The sequence below is a fragment of the Danio aesculapii genome, chromosome 16, assembly GCF_903798145.1.
Source record: "Danio aesculapii chromosome 16, fDanAes4.1, whole genome shotgun sequence".
Taxonomy (NCBI): Eukaryota; Metazoa; Chordata; class Actinopteri; order Cypriniformes; family Danionidae; genus Danio; species Danio aesculapii.
This window is the reverse complement of record NC_079450.1, coordinates 51290294-51307237: the sequence shown is the minus strand read 5'-3', so window position 1 is coordinate 51307237 and position 16944 is coordinate 51290294. Positions and strand designations below refer to the sequence as shown.

General features: G+C 34.9%; 1 protein-coding gene across 1 annotated transcript in view; it reads left to right on the top strand.

Moving 5' to 3' along the window:
• plecb (plectin b) overlaps positions 1–16944 on the top strand; it is a 184410-nt gene that overhangs the window by 123679 nt on the left and 43787 nt on the right. Inside the window, exons 15-24 of the mRNA XM_056476117.1 lie at positions 481–558; positions 1081–1242; positions 2294–2398; positions 3515–3610; positions 5941–6066; positions 7633–7785; positions 8304–8458; positions 10013–10139; positions 13754–13937; positions 15946–15966. Coding sequence (XP_056332092.1) covers positions 481–558; positions 1081–1242; positions 2294–2398; positions 3515–3610; positions 5941–6066; positions 7633–7785; positions 8304–8458; positions 10013–10139; positions 13754–13937; positions 15946–15966 — 1207 coding nt within the window. The remainder of the gene's footprint in view (positions 1–480; positions 559–1080; positions 1243–2293; positions 2399–3514; positions 3611–5940; positions 6067–7632; positions 7786–8303; positions 8459–10012; positions 10140–13753; positions 13938–15945; positions 15967–16944) is intronic.

The following is a 16944-nucleotide window of genomic DNA, read 5'->3' as shown; positions in this document are numbered from 1 at the left end:
AAACATCTCTGTTACCTAGTGAAGAAGAGGCATCCTCAATTGAACAGAGCTGGTCACACATGTTCTGTTAAACTAAAAACAGAAAAAGAAAGAAAAAGTACAAATGTGAACGTATAAAAAATGGATGTAAAGATGTGTCTGTGTTTGTGGATGGTGTATGTGGAGTTCTAGAAACTAGTAATAGTAAGAGCTGCAGGTGCTTTGTCAGTTACAGATTTGAAACAAAAGGCGGGAAATGAACCTCACAGAAGAAAGATTTCTGCATATAAAGAGATCTTCAGGACTATATGGTTCTAAATAGAACTGTACTAAATCCTTGCTGTTGTAAATCCTAAAGTACACTGTGGTATAAATGTACTATAAATAATAATAAATGTACTATTTCATATAAAAACAAATAAGTCTGACTTTAACATTCTGTGACCTTATATGTTTTTGGTGCGTCTTTTGTGACTTTTTTTACTGCTTTGTGTGTTTCAGAACCAACTCTCTCCCGCTAGTAAAGGCACATACAGGGAATATCTGGGCAAACTGGACCTGCAGTACACCAAACTGCTGGTTAGTGCTCTAACAGGCTATATGCACAGCTTGTGTTTTTCAGCCAACGATAAACTTCCGGTGAAAGGTTAATGTGACTATTTTTAATTTCATAAGGTTCCATTTACAGCATCGATGTTGTAGTAAAATACAATCAGTTAAATAGATTTAAGCAGTCATTTAGATGTTCAAGCTTATAGCATGATGAAGGACCGTGTAAACGCTAGTGCTGTCAGTAGCAGCAGGCTAGCGTAGAAACTCCATTGAAAATAATGGAGGAAAATAAGTATCATTCATTTTTAAAGACATGGCGAGAAAAAAGAGTGCTTCTTGTCAGGTATGAGACCCACTTTATATCCTACATCTCAGGCAGTGAAGATCACTGATTTTTAAATAAATTTTTGTAATGGTGCGACAGTTCACCAGAAGCGCTTGGGCTGGCTGACTGAAAATTAAAAGTCCATGTGCTAATATCACACTGTTAACTATGAAACCTCTTCAGACCTGCTGGAGTGTCAAATAATGTGTTTTGCATGTCTCCAGACCACCTCCAAGTCTCGTCTGAGGAATCTGGATCAGCTGTATAACTTTGTCAATGCCGCCACCAAAGAATTGATGTGGCTTAATGACAAAGAGGAAGAGGAGGTCAATTATGACTGGAGTGAGCGCAATGCTAACATGGGCGCCAAGAAGGACAACTACTCGGTAAGTGTACAATTTACAGTAAATTGAATGGATTATTAATGTAAAGTAATTCTTAAATATGATAGGGAACATTTGATTCTGTTACTAATTGTTGTTTAACTTATTGTTGTATAACATTTTCCACCATTTTGCGCTTTAGCTCAAGATGCTAATTTTGACACCACATAACTCATAATTTTATGCATTTTCATCAGATTATTGTTTTTAAAGAGTGAATGAGAAATTGACTGAAATATCACAGTTACAGAATTGACTGGATTTAATCGACTATTGGTGAATCCTTAACATTTTGTATGTAATATTAATGAGAGAAGAATAATGACACGTCTCAATGCCTTCCAGAGTTTCCCGCCACAGGAAGTGCTTTTTCTGTCAGTGCTTTACAGATTGTTTTTTGACCACACTTCACTATTATTGTTCTTTTTTTTTGTTTGCTGGAAATTAGAACTGAATTTAGTAATAGTTTTGAAATAAATCCTTGCGCTTAACAAACGAAATGAAATATGTAGGTTAATGGACGTCTTCAATGGAGTGAGTTTCCACCGTTTCCTTATCCACGAAAGTAAAGGAGTAAAGTAAAGCGTAAAAGTAAAGAGAAAGAGAAAGTAAATAGGCTGAATGGAGAAGGCTCGTTCCTTATCCTCACGCTGCAGATGGTCTGTTTAACCATTCTTCTCGCTAGTGAAGCGTTCAGTTTTTCCACTTACAAAGTCCACCATGTAAATAGCAAATGCGCCATGGTGCGACACAACTGACTCTTAAAGGGAATGGGAGATGAGACTCTGATTGGTTTAATCTCAAAACACACCTATAACTCATTAACTCATTATGAGAATGAGCACAACCCTGTTAGACCATGTACTAACAGAGCTTATTTTCCATCCTTAAAATAGCAAAAGTGGATTCGGACACGTCCTTAATGCTTTTGCGCTATGCGCTTTAGACTTTGTGCCTAGATCGTTAAAATAGATTCCTAGGTCTTTAAGCAGTTGATAAATAGGTAGATATTTTACAGTCTGAAGTCATCCTCATGGCTTTATTAATTCATCAGGGACTGATGCGAGAACTGGAACTCAGAGAGAAGAAGGTCAATGACATCCAGGCCACAGGAGACAGACTCATTAAAGACGGACATCCAGGCAAGAAGACTGTTGAGGTAAGCAGATAGTTATGTATGTAAAAGAAAGATCTTCTACTCACCAAACCTGCTTTGCATTTAATCTATTTTTAATTAAAAATGCTAAAATTTATTCATTCATTCATTTTTCTCCGGCTTAGTCCCTTTATTCATCAGGGGTCGCCACAGCAGAATGAACCGCCAATTTATCCAGCAAATGTTTTACACCGCGGACGCCTTTACAGCTGCAACCCATCACCCATACATGGGAAACACCCATACACCCCTGCATTCACACTCATACACTACCGCCAATTTAGTTTATTTAATTTACAGTACCTATAGCGCATGTGTTTGGACTGTGGGGGAAACCGGAGCACCCGGAGGAAACACAAGCGAACACGGGGAGAACATGCAAACTCCACACAGAAATGGCAGCTGATCCTGCCGAGATTCGAACCAGCAACATTTCATGCTGCGAGGCGACAGTGCTAACCACTGAGCCACCATGTCACCTAATGCAAAAATTGTACATGCAAAATAAAGCCTGACAGGATTATCAGCAACCCAACAAGAAGCGGAGACTAAACGTGAGAAAACAAATGGCTTGATGGACATTAACCCTTATTTAACGTGTTTTCGCCCAGTCCTAATCATTTTACTACAGTAAACTGTGGTGTATTGTAGTATAATATACCCTAGAGTTGTAGAAAGTATTGGGTCATTTGTTTATTTTACTATAGTTGTTGTGTTATCATAGCAGCTACAGAATAACCACAACAGATACATTCAAACCCTGTACTGTAGTATGGTTCAGAAACGGGTTCAGTAACTATAAATTACTATATTATTTTTTTAATGGGTGGTTTCTTTAATTTTATAAACAAATACACTTCTCTGAAAACATGAAGTAGAAATACAAAGGCTATGTAAGATGTAATGTAAATCTAGGTGCTTGTTCTTGCAGATTAAAGCTTGATTTGAAGCGACGACTAAAGGGATTTATTCTGAGAAAACAAATGGCTGGATGTACATTAATCTTTATTTAATTTTTTTATCACCCAATCCTAATCATAACTGTCTTTACTGTCACTGTTGTTCATTTGAATGCATGCTTAATTGATTGAACGTGTGTGTTGTGTTGTTAATCTGCAGGCGTTCACCGCGGCTCTGCAGACTCAGTGGAGCTGGATCCTGCAGTTGTGCTGCTGCATTGAGACTCATCTCAAAGAAAACACTGCTTACTTTCAGGTGAAACACCATGAAACATGCTGGATACATGTTAACAATGTGCTAATTTATGCTAAAATCATGCTAACAACATGCTTATTCATACTAGAATCATGCTAAAAACATACTAAAAACATGCTAACAACATGCTTATATTAGAATGCTAGCAACATGTCAATTCATACTATATGCTAACAACGTGCTACTTCATGCTAGAATCATGCTAGCAGCATGTTAATTTATGCTATAATCATGCCAACAACATAATGCTAGATACATGTTAACAACATGCTAGTTAATGCTAGATTCATGCTGACAACATGCTAATTAATGCAAGAATCATGCTTATCAGTGTTTGGAAATACTGCTTTATTCGCATATACTTCATGCAATATTCCAACGCTATCTCATGGCAATCTGAAACTTACTAGATAGCCTAATAGAAACATGCTAACAACATGCTCATACAAAAATAATGCTAGCAACATGCTAATTCATACTAGAATCAAGCTAGCAACATGTTAAGTTATGTTAGAATCATGCTAACAATATGCTCGTTCATGCTAGAATAATGCTAGTTATTGTTCGGAAATACTGCTTTATTTTCAAATCTTTTTTTTGATATTCCAGTGCTAACTCACATGCTAACAACATACTAGATTAATGATAGCAACATGTTAATTCATGCTGAAATCATGTTAACAACATGCTAATTCATTCTAGAATCATGCTAGCTACGTGTTAATTCATACTATAATCATGCTTACAACATCCTAATTTATGCTAGATACATGTTAAGAACAGGATCATTCATGCTAGATTCATGCTAACAACATGCTAATTCATGCTAATCATTGTTTGAATGTACTGCTTTATACGCAAATCTTTTATGAGATATTCCAATGCTATCTCACATGTTAACAACATACCTGTACTAAAATAATGCTAGCAACATGTTAAGTCGTGCTAAATCATGTTATAACAACATGCTAATTCATTCTAGAATCATGCTAGCAACATGATAATTCGTGCTAGAATCATGCTAATCATTGTTTGGATGTACTACTTTATATGAGAATCTTTTATGAGATATTCCAACGCGATCTCACATGTTAACAACATTCGTATACTAGAATAATGCTAGCAACATGTTAATTTATACTATAATGATCAACATGCTAACTCATTCTGAAAACATGCTAGCAACATGTTAACTCATACTATAACCATGCTTACAACATGCTAATTTATGCTAAGTACATGCTAATTCCTGCTAGAATCATCATGCTTATCATTGTTTGGATATATGTCTTTAGTCACAAATATTTTATGCGATGTTCTAACACGACAATCCATAACTACTACATAAGAACATACTAGAAACATGCTAACAGCATGCTTATACTAGAATAATGCTAGAAACATGTTAATTCATGCTATAATCATGCTAAATATTGTTTGGAAATACTGCTTTATTCACAAATCTTTTATGCGATATTCCAACGCTATCTCACGGCAGTTCGTAATTTTTTGAGTTATGGCTAATTTGTATGAATTTGACTTATTCTTACTATTTACTACGATTTGCTCATCCCCAATGACAGTTGGTTTAGGGGTGGGATTTGTTGCCACGCCTCCTTTTAAAAATCGTACATTTTCATGCAACAGAACTTGTATGAATTCATACGCCATTAAACCGCCAGGGCGGAAAATGGTTATATTTCCTCATGAGATCAGACTGAATATAGCAAGTTGCTTGTACTAGAATAATGCTAGAAACATGTTTATTCATACTAGATCATGTTAACAACATGCTAATTTATACTACAATCATGCTAGCAACATGTCAATTCATGGTAGTTAATGGTAGATTCATGCTAACAACATGCTAATTCTTGCTATAATCATTGTTTGGATTTACTGCTGTATTCGCAAATCTTTTCTGCAATGTTCTAACGCTATCTCACAGCAATTCGTAACTTTAGATTTAGTGGCTAATTGAATGAATTGTACAGTCACATTCATACAGTTTAGTACAATTTGCTCATCCCCCAATGACGGTTGGGTCTACGGGTGGGGTTTGGTGCCACACCTCCTTAATTTCTTACAATCTTACATTTTCGTAAGACTGAACTTGTATGAATTTTATATGAATTAGCCACTAAATTGACAAAAAAAACGTAAAATAGTTATGTTTCCTCGTGATATTCCAGATTTTCCCATAAATTAAATATGCATCTTTGGATGGAAACATACCTAGTGTAATGTACAGTAACTATAATCTTCACTAGATGCTAATATTGGTCAATTATAAACAGGATTTTCACTCTATCATCTGCTTTCTTCAATAGTTCTTCGCTGATGTGAAAGAAGCGGACGAGAGGCTGAAGAAGATGCAGGAGACGATGAAGAAGAAGTACATGTGTGACCGCAGCACCACCGCCACACGCCTGGAGGATCTGCTGCAGGACGCTGTCGTGAGTTCATCTACCATCAACAAACACCCACTAATGCTGGTGTCTGTTGTGCTATTATCAGGATGATTATCAGTACTGCACAGAGTTGATTATCATGGACTGTAATATTGTAGACTTGTACTGGAAGAAAAATTCAGATGGCAATTTTTCTGATCATATTATATAGAATAAATCCATGTTGCTTGTCTTGACTGCAGGGTTTATCATTTGACCAGCATGCTGTAAAAAAAAATTAAAATAAATAAAAATAATAATGATAATAAAAAATAAATACTATTATTATTATTATTGTTGTGTTGTTATTATTATTATTATTATTATTATTATCATCATCATCATCATCATTATTATTATTATATAATTAGTGTTATTATTATTATTATTATTATTATTATTATTATTATATATTATTATTATTATTATTATCATTATTATCAATAATATTATTGTTATTAATTATTTATTATTATTATTATTATTATTATTTATTATTATTATTATTATTATTATTATTATTATTATCATCATCATCATCATCATTATTATAATTATTGTTATTAATATTATTGTTATTATTGTTATTATTGTATTATTATTATTAATATCATCATTATTATCATTATTATTATTGTTTTATTATTATTATTATTATTATTTATATTATTATTATTATTATTATTATTAATTATTATTATTATTGTCATCATTTATTTATTTATCCATAATTTATTATAATTGTAACAATTTGACAATAACATGCACTTAAAGTTAAAATTTTGTGTTTTTAAAGCAATAATAAATGTAATAATATGATATTGCCGCTACTATTTAATTTATATAATTAAATTTTATTGTAAATTAGATTTTATTGTAAAATAAAAATATGTATAATTATTCTAAATTAAACTGTTTATATTGTAAAACTGTAAAATGTAGTGTGTAGGCTAATATTTATATTACATATTTATTTAACATTTTTAAATAATACATATTATTTAAAAATAGTATGTCTATCAACTTGCCCAGCCGGGGCTCGAACCAGTGACCTTCTTGCAGTGAGACGATGGTGCTTACCACTGCGCCACCGTACCGCCCTTCAGAAGATATAAACCTGATATAAACATCCAAAGCTTGCAGTTTGCCACTTCCGTCTAAATGGATCAATGATTTTTTTGAACATCATCTCATTAAATCCTTTGACCAATCAAATGCTCTCTAGTGTCTGACATGGCCCGCCCCTTCAATACACTTCTCATTTGCATTTCAGTTGATGCACTTGAGCTCAACCACTCTCACTAAAAAGAGCTCTGATAAATCAAAACACTATTGGCTGTTTTTTTCTAAAAAGGGGAGGAGCTACACTATATCTTACCCTGTCATCATGTTTCAGTTAAGATCATGTCAAACATTGAATAAAAAAAAGCCCCATTTCAAAGCACTTGACGGGACCTTTAACTTTAATCATGGAGGCATGTTCACTTGAATTCTAGTAGGTTTAGAATTCTGGTAGAATTCTAACAGATTTCTGACAACATCAAGTAATGAGCTTTACATTTTGACCCGCAGGAGGAAAGAGAGCAGGTAAACGAGTTCAAGAATGACATCGCCAGCCTGAACAAGAGAGCCAAATCTGTGATCCAGCTGAAGCCACGGGACCCCACCTGCCCCTTCAGAGGAAAACTGCCCATCCAGGCCGTGTGTGACTTCAAGCAGATGGAGGTAAACACAATCAAACACACCGGCAGCAAGGGAATGCTTAAAAGTCAACACTGGTTCCAAAACAGCATTGAGGACTGAATGTTCACTCACTCCCACCTCTCTCTTCCTCGAATGAGTTTGAGTTTGGGTATAAACTTGGCTAGCCATTAACTTCCAGAAATATGTACTTTGGAACATTCAAATCCCAACATTCTTCAAAGTATCTTTTTTTTGCCTTCAACATAAGACATGAAGTATGAAGTAATGTCTCTTTAAATCATATCACTGAATAAAGCACATAATCAGTACCTGAGGTGATCATTGTCATAGTAGTTAACGCAGTGTTCAGCCGTGACGTCACAGAATTAGAACTTTTTTTTAACTTGAAAGTCTTTATAAACTTGGCTAGCCATTGACATCCAAAAAATGTACTATGGAACATTCCAAATCCCAACATTCTTCAAAATATCTTCCTTTTGCGTTCAACATGAATGAAGTTCTTTGCTTTTTTGGATGAACTGTCTCTGTTTCTCCGCCAGCTCACAATGCATAAGGGCGATGAGTGTGCGCTCATTAATAACTCTCAGCCGTCCCGGTGGAAGGTGCTGAACCGCTCCGGCGATGAGGCTGTGGTGCCCTCCATCTGCTTCCTGGTGCCACCCGTCAACAAGGAGGCCGTCGAGAGCGTCAGCGGGTAAAACAGATTAGCATTCTGTTTACTGTGTACATGTGGGGTTTTTGCATTATTCATGGGAGTTGCTGTTTTTGGTAATAATAGTTTTACTAATTTTGTGTAAGCAATTACTTCAAATAAATCAAAATGAGAAACAAAATAAAATTACTCAAATAAATTAAATGTGTTATTTATTTATGGCATTTGTACATAATATGCAGTTTTTTGTGGACAAAAGTTTACAGATTTTTCCCAGTATTTTTCCCAAATAAAAGCTTAGTAAAGTAGTAATAGTAATAGTTTTTTTTGTGAATTTGTATGTAAAATAAATAAATGTGAAAAACTAAATCAAAACATTTTAATTTTATTTAAATCAATTATTATTTTTTTATGGAATTTATGCTATACATATATATATATATATATATATATATATATATATATATATATATATATATATATATATATATATATATATATATATATATATATATATATATTGGACAAAAGTTTTTACCAGTATTTTGCCAAAATAAAAGCTTAACAATTGAATAGTTAGCATTTTATTTCTCTGAAGGTTTACAAATGTTGTCTTAGCAAATAGGTAAAAAATAAATATGAAAAACAAAATGAACATATTTTAAATATTTATATGAATCAATTAAATTAGTTATTTATGTTTTGAATTTATGCATAATATACAATTTGTTGTTGACAGAAGTCAACAGACTTTTACCAGTTTTTAGCCAAAATAAAAACTTGACAATTTAAAATGTTATAAGCTTGAGGGCTTGAACATTTGAAAGAATGGGTCTTATTTTTAATAATAAAAGTTCAAATTGCTAAAATTACTACCACTAACAATAGCACTATCATTTGAATATTATTATTTAAATAAATATGTCAAAACAACTGAGAAAAAAATATAGCACTTATAAATAAAAATCTAAATATAAATAAATATAAATTTAAATATATATATTTAAATTTATATCTAAATATTAAATCTGTAACTGCCTCTCTGGCTATACCACTAACTGTACTCAAAAAAAAAAAAAAAAACTTTACTAATGCTCTGCTTCTTAGACTTTACACACCTGAAACTTGCCTATAGCACTTATTCACTGCTGCTCTTATAGTTGTGTAAATTGCTTCCTTGTCCTCATTTGTAAGTCGCTTTGGATAAAAGCGTCTGCTAAATGACTAAATGTAAATGTAAATACATTTTAAATGCCATGTGGCTGTGTATTATATTTATTAGTTATTAAATGATTACAAATATGTATTACAACCTAGGCATACTTTAAGTAAAAAATTTACATCAAATTGTTGTTCATCTAACAAAAAGTTTTAAAACCACTGCCTTAGAAAAATAGGTATTTTATCTATATTATCGTGCTAGGTGGAAGTACGTTATTCTCTGTAAATATGCAATACATCATTTTCATAATCACCAAATTATAATATAAGAACAAATACCGGTTTGCAGTAAGGAGACCAGAAGCCTTCTTCTGTGCGGTATGCTGAGTGTTGTCAGCGGTCAGTAAGTGCTTGTGTTGGTGTGTTTTCTCTCAGTCTGGAGGCTGGACATCAGCAGACAGTGATTCTGTGGCAGAAGCTTCACGCTGATCTCCGGGCTCTGCTGTCCTGGCAGTACCTGATGAAGGACATCCAGCTCATCCGCTCCTGGAACATCACCATGGTACGATCATCACTTCATATTACAGCTGAAGTCAAAATATTCGCCCTCCTTGATTTTTAATTTTGTTTTTTGCAAATTTCCCAAATGATGTTTAACAGAGCAAGAATTGTTCACAGTATTTCCTATAATATTTTTTCTTCTGGAGAAAGTCTTATTTTTTATTTGGATAGAATAAAAACAGTTTTAACTTTTTTTTAAAACCATTTTGAGGTCAATATTATTAGCCCCCTTAAGCCATATTTTCCCTGATTGGCTACAGAACAACCATCAATATACAATGACTTACCTAATTACCATAATTAACCAAAATAAACCTAGTTAGCCTTTAAATGTCACTTTAAACTGAATACTAATATCTTAACAAATATCTTGTAGGATATTATGTACTTTGGTTGTCTGCACCAAACGCGATGTGACAGAAACATTAAATACCAGCACATTCATTTAAATATCAGCACTCAAAACTAAATGGTAAGGATTGTAATCTAATTAATACATAGTTAACCTATTTAACATTATTAAAAGTGCTTAGGCTGAGTGACTGATGCTGTTGGTTTGCACTGAGTCACACTTCTGGCATTCATTTTCAAACAATTTGCTGCTTCTTTCATTAGTATGGCAATAAATGTCACGTAAAGTGGTGTTCAAACTCACATTAGTAGCAATTAACACTGAATAAAGCACATAATCAGTACCTGAGGTGATCATTGTCATAGTAGTTTATGCTGTTGTTCAGCTGTCGCAGAAATAGAAACCAGTTCTAAAATACAAATTTTGTGCATCGCTTCCACAACAATTTGTTTTAACACGTGTCGCATGTAGTTAGGACACAGAACACAGTATAATTATAGCAGATTATCCTAATTTTGCAATTGGAATAATCGTGTACAGTACTTCAAGCTATTCTGAATGGAAAATAACTCGTCAAATAAGTCAAGTCACCATTATTATGAAGTAATTTATTACAATGCAGATCATTTTGAAGCAGATTAATAGGGATGAATAGGAATATAATGGGAGCATTATGGGACTCTAGTGCACTGTTAAAAATGCACGTTTATTGGCATAGGAGCCCTTGACATACATGGATCTTATATTTGGATTAGAATGGAGACTGGTCTTTAAATTCTTTAAATGTTCTTTAAACATTTATTAAGGCAGGACATGTTATTGAAAGTTATTGAGAAACTAAAAAGGGCATTACCGTGAACAACTTCTTTTAGATGCTTTTATATTTAAGAGCAAATAATGTCCTCTGTACAGTAAACAATATAGATACTTACCTCTAACTCAGTAATGTGATTGTTGAGTCGCAGACTGGCTCAGTTATATTTAGGAAACAGACAGTAAACAAGGAGAATTGCTTTATTGAATAAAAGGTCTTCAAGGATTTGCCCTAACAAATTAAAGACAAGAAATGGCTGTATTAATATCTTAGAATAGTTGTGCTGCTGGTCGTCAGTGTCAAACATATACCGTATAAATGCACATATATAATTATTGCAGATTATCATCATTTTGCAATTTCAATAATCACGTACAGTAAGTCAAGTCAATATTATTATGTAATTTATAACAATGCAGATTGTTTTAAAGGGCACCTATGGTGAAAAATCGACTTTTCAAGCTGTTTGGACAGACATATGTGTAGGTATAGTGTATAGACCGTCATATTGGGGTGATATAAGCACACCCAGTGCTTTTTTTACAATTTAACAACATAAAAACGGTGGACCAGTTAGAGCGGTTTTCAGATTGACCGCTACTTGACGTAGGAGTGCGGTCCCCCAGCCCACCGAATTGATCGACAGCTGTGCGTATTAACATGTCCCGGTAGTCACGTGTATAATCATATCAACAAGACCAGACGTGCGCAAAGCAACCGTTAATAAAAGGTCTGTTCAGTTGGCTAGGATCATCAATCATCATCAAATGTGATCAAGAGTGAGTTTCACAAGTTTAAAATGTTTTAAAACAGAGCATGTGTGTAATGAATTACAGCGATTTATTTCAGATTTACTTCATCAGCACAGCCGCGTGTCAGAACAACTATAAAGGAAGACGCTTCAGTCTTGGTTTGTGGACGTTAAATCGGGGTTATTTAGTACATTAACATAACAGACATCCATACAGCAGCGGAGATTAACATGTATCCTGTCACATTTGCATGCAAAAAGAGTGCAAAGCTAAACGTGCTCTGTCTGTCTCTGTGTGTGTGTGTCTGCTGCGGTGTGTATGTACGTGTGCCTGTGTGCCTGCGCGCGTAAACTTTGTAACATATACTCATTGGTAAAATTCTTACTGTAGTATTTCTCACAAACGCTACGTGAGATCTGCTTCCTTTTAGTCCGTTTGTTGTTTGACGCAGCCGAGGGAGGAGATTAAGGAACGCAGAAAGGCACGTAGAAACGGTGGGCGGGGAGGACTAGCCTTAAAGGCGCAGTACGACAAAACAGCCCCCTAGTGCAAAAATTTATAAAATTTAATCTTGTAAAAGGTATAATGAAAAATCTGATGGGTGTTTTGTGCTGAAACTTTACAGACACATTCTGGAGACGCAAAACACTTATATTAAATCTGAAAAAAGAGGTAACCTAGGTGCCCTTTAAAGCAGCTTAATAGGGATGAATAGGAATACAATGAACCAACACTATACAGGTGTCATAAAGTACTGCGTACTAAAGTTTAAGTAAAATCTGCATGTATTTTTTTACGTATAAATTACATTTTTTTCTGTAAATGCATGAATATCTATCCTTTATCAAGCCCTCAAGCTTACCCATACCTTCAAATCTGTTCCTTACCATAACCAACCCTTAAAGAAACTCCTCTTTTTTAGAAATAGGCAGTATTTTACAGCTCCCCTAGAGATAAACAATTACCATTTTGAATTTATTTCGCTGATCTCCAGGTCTGGCTTTTAGCTTAGCTTAGCATAGATCATTGAATCGGATTAGACCGTTAGCATCTTGTTAAAAAAAATAAAAAGATAAGATAATGTTCCTATGTAAAGGTTAACTCTGGTAGCTAATTTGTATAATAAGACTGACAAAAATGATAATGCAGCACTGTTACCTAACTTAGTACTATTTTTAGGCTCTCTGTAATATTGTTGCACTGCTGCAGTCATAGTACGGCATTAAGTTCCTTGATTATTACACCAGAATGAAAGTATAGTTCAGGAACTTTTCCTTTTCTGTCGCTCTTAGTGCACAGAGTAACTACAGAAGAGTCAAGCTTTAAATAGAAATAATATTAAAATTAGTTTGAAAGTTCTCAGTGAGATGCTAATGGTCTAATCGGATTCAATGATCTATGCTAAGCTAAACTAAGCTAAGCTAAAAGTGATCCCGCCAGACTCGCCTGAATGTATTCAAAAATGGTAAAACTCAACTGTTTAAGTCTAGAGGAGCTTATAAATGAGCCTACTGTATATCCAAAGAAGTGGAGTGTTTCTTTAAATGTACTAAAATCGTCCCTAACTTCAACCGAATCACAGCTCTGTAGAAGCAAAAGTGTTCTGCAGCACAGCATGAACTTCAGTACATCTAAAAGATGCTCAATGTTGATTGAGCTTAGCCGAGGGTTTATATTTTCACTTTATTATTGTTCAGTTCAAGACGATGAAGCCAGACGAGTACCGGCTGATCCTCAGGAACCTGCAGCTCCACTATCAGGACTTTCTCAAAGACAGACAAGAGTCAAAGCTCTTCGATTCCAGTGACAGCATGCAGATCGAGAGGGATTATAAGGAGACCACACAGCATTTCGACAACCTGTTGCGCACGATGGAGAAAGGTACACACTAAAGTCACCACACACACAGAGACTTGTTCATATATCCCTATGGAGACTCTCATAGATGTAAAGGATGTTTCTACTATACCAACTGTGTATTCGATCCCCTACCCTTACACTGACAAAACGATTCATTGGATGTACAATTTTTTTTTTAAGATAGCAGTTTTTTGGTTGAAAACAATTGATATGGGCTGGATTTAAGCAAACCAATGAAATTTAGTACTGTTCAACTTATTTTGTTTGTTTAAATTCAGCCCATATAAATAGTTTGCAAGCACTTACCTTAAAAAAAATTGTACATCCAGTGAATCATTTTTTTCAGTGTGAACCCAACCCCCACAGGGAACATCTGCATTTTTACATTTTCAAAATGCTTCATACTGTGTGATTTATAAGCATGTTTACACAGAGGGACCTCAATTTTGGTCCACATATTGACTCCCAATGAGTCTGTGTGTATTCAGGCCCCCCATTGGGATATAAAACAAGTGTGTTCACACACACACAGCTCATCATGCTTTACTGAAGCCATTAGACCAGGCATGGGCAAACTTGATCCTCGAGGGCCGGTGTCCCTGCAGACTTTTGCTCCAACACTAATCAAACACACCTGAACACCCTAATTAGTGTCTTCAACATCACTAGAAAGCTACAAGCAGGTGTGTTTGATTAGGGTTGGTGCAAAACTATGCAGGGACACCGGCCCTCCAGGATCGAGTTTGCCCATCCCTGCATTAGACACTTGAACATGAGGCTGATGTGGGATACAAGGTTATTATAGTTTTGAATGTTTTAATTAGTTTTTATTTCAATAATATTTTTAAACTGTTTTATTAATGGTCTTGTTGTTTAACTAACGGGTTAGTTTACTAAGTGAAGTTTAGTTATAAACAAATTTCGAGAGGATCACGTGCTTATGATTGCTAGCGGCTGGATCCGCATTATCCAATTCTCAATGCACCAATCAGACGACTCCTAAGCTATTACAAATACCCTGGGTTACTTACCACCGCTATCTTCGTTTTGAAGAATCCCCCCATCCACCCCTACTCCTCCTTCTTCCTAGATGGGTGACACGGTGGCCCAGTGCTTAGCACTGTTGCCTCACAGCAAGAATGTCTCTGGTTCTAGGCTTTACCAAACCAGCAGACATTCTTGTGGAGTTTGCATTTTCTCCCCGTGCTCACGTGGGTTTCCCCCGGGTTTCCCGGTTTCCTCCCACCATCCAAAAACATGCAACATAAGTTAATTGACTAATCCAAACCGGCACTCTAGACATGCTCCTAGTAAATGGTTATCTCTCAAGAGCAATCACTGGCTGTTCATTGGTTATTACAGCGGGGGAGTTCTCGAGATCTACCTGAGCTCAAACTCCCTTCTCGCCTTGCAACGGGAGGGAGCCCCGGGCTCGAGGATCTTATGAGCTCAGGGCTCTCTCCCGGGACAGCATGCCAAACAAGCTTATAATTAATCATCAGCTCAGTGTGAACTCTTGCAACTAAACTGGTCGTAGGGCATGAATGTGTCTGAATGAGTGTGTATGGATGTTTCCCAGTGCTGGGTTGCGGTTAGAAGGGCGTCTGCTGCGTAAAAACATATGCCAGAATAGTTGGCGGTTCATTCCGCTGTGAAGGAATGAATAGCTCTCTATTTACAGTTAAACATGCCTCGTTTACATTTATTGACAAATAAAAAATAAAGGGAGACCACGTTTTATGTTAATATAGAAAAGATGTTTCTGTATATGATCATGTGCTTGACTGATGTGTTTGTCTGTAAAAACGCATCTACAAGTGTTTCTCTAAACAGATTTTACACCACAGAATAAGTGTGTATTAATTCCTAAAACAGTTATTTACTTTTGCTAATTATTATTTTGTTCAGTTCGTTTGGTTTGCTTCATTTAATTTTTGATTTTCATTTATTGCGAAGTTTTTCATTTTATATTTTAGTCTTCGTTTTCTAAAATAAGCTTGATGCGGTAACTGTTGAATTCACATTACAGGAGCCGCTGTCAGAGCGCAGGGTGAGTCTGGATGACATTAGTCAATGGTTGAGCTGCTTTATTTACGTTTTGTCCGCATTTGTGCTTTGGATAGTTGCAGCTCTTACAGAGTGTGCAGGTGTTGAGGGGGAAAAAATCATCCAAATGCTATGTGAGTCGAATTAATTCAGATTTGGTGATGTATTATAAAAACAGGTCCAAATCCTTTGAAAAATGTATGACATTGTCAAGTTGTTCCCTTAAGGCAGGGGTCACCAATCTCGGTCCTGGAGGGCCGGTGTCCCTCCAGGGTTTAGCTCCAACTTGCCCCAACACACCTGCCTGGGTGTTTCAAGTATACCTAGTAAGACATTGATTAGCTTGTTCAGATGTGTTTGATTAGGGTTGGAGCTAAAATCTGCAGGACACCGGCCCTTCAGGAACAAGTTTGGTGACCCCTGCCTTAAGGTGTCTGCATCAGTGCAAATGTATTAAAGGGATTTTTATACACATAGGAAGCATGTTAAATGCAAGTAATGTGTGTATTTTGAATGTTTCAAAAACATGTTTCTATTTGATTGATAATTTCCAAGATCATTCAGTTTAACAGATAAAATTTATATCAAAAATTAAAGATACATATGACAAAAACAAAGAATAAGTGATCATAGTAAATTGGATTGTTTTGACTTGATTAAACACATTTTGTTGACAAATTGGCTAAAGTTTTTGAAGGACAGTGGCAAAAGATAAAGATTATACCAATTAATTCTGTATTATAATTTGTATTTATATTTTGTATATTTAGTATTTTGGAGCCAATATGTGACTAATTAATAGAATTTATTTTAAAATTTTCATCTAAATGATTCTGTTTTAAGTTTGCCTGACTTTACTTGTTTGACATATAAACTATTGTTACACTGAATGACATTTTATTTTTAAGGCCTGAAATAGGCTTGAATTCTTCATGCGCAGTATCATCTTTATTTATGTTTTTGGGTATGTAATATGAGCCAC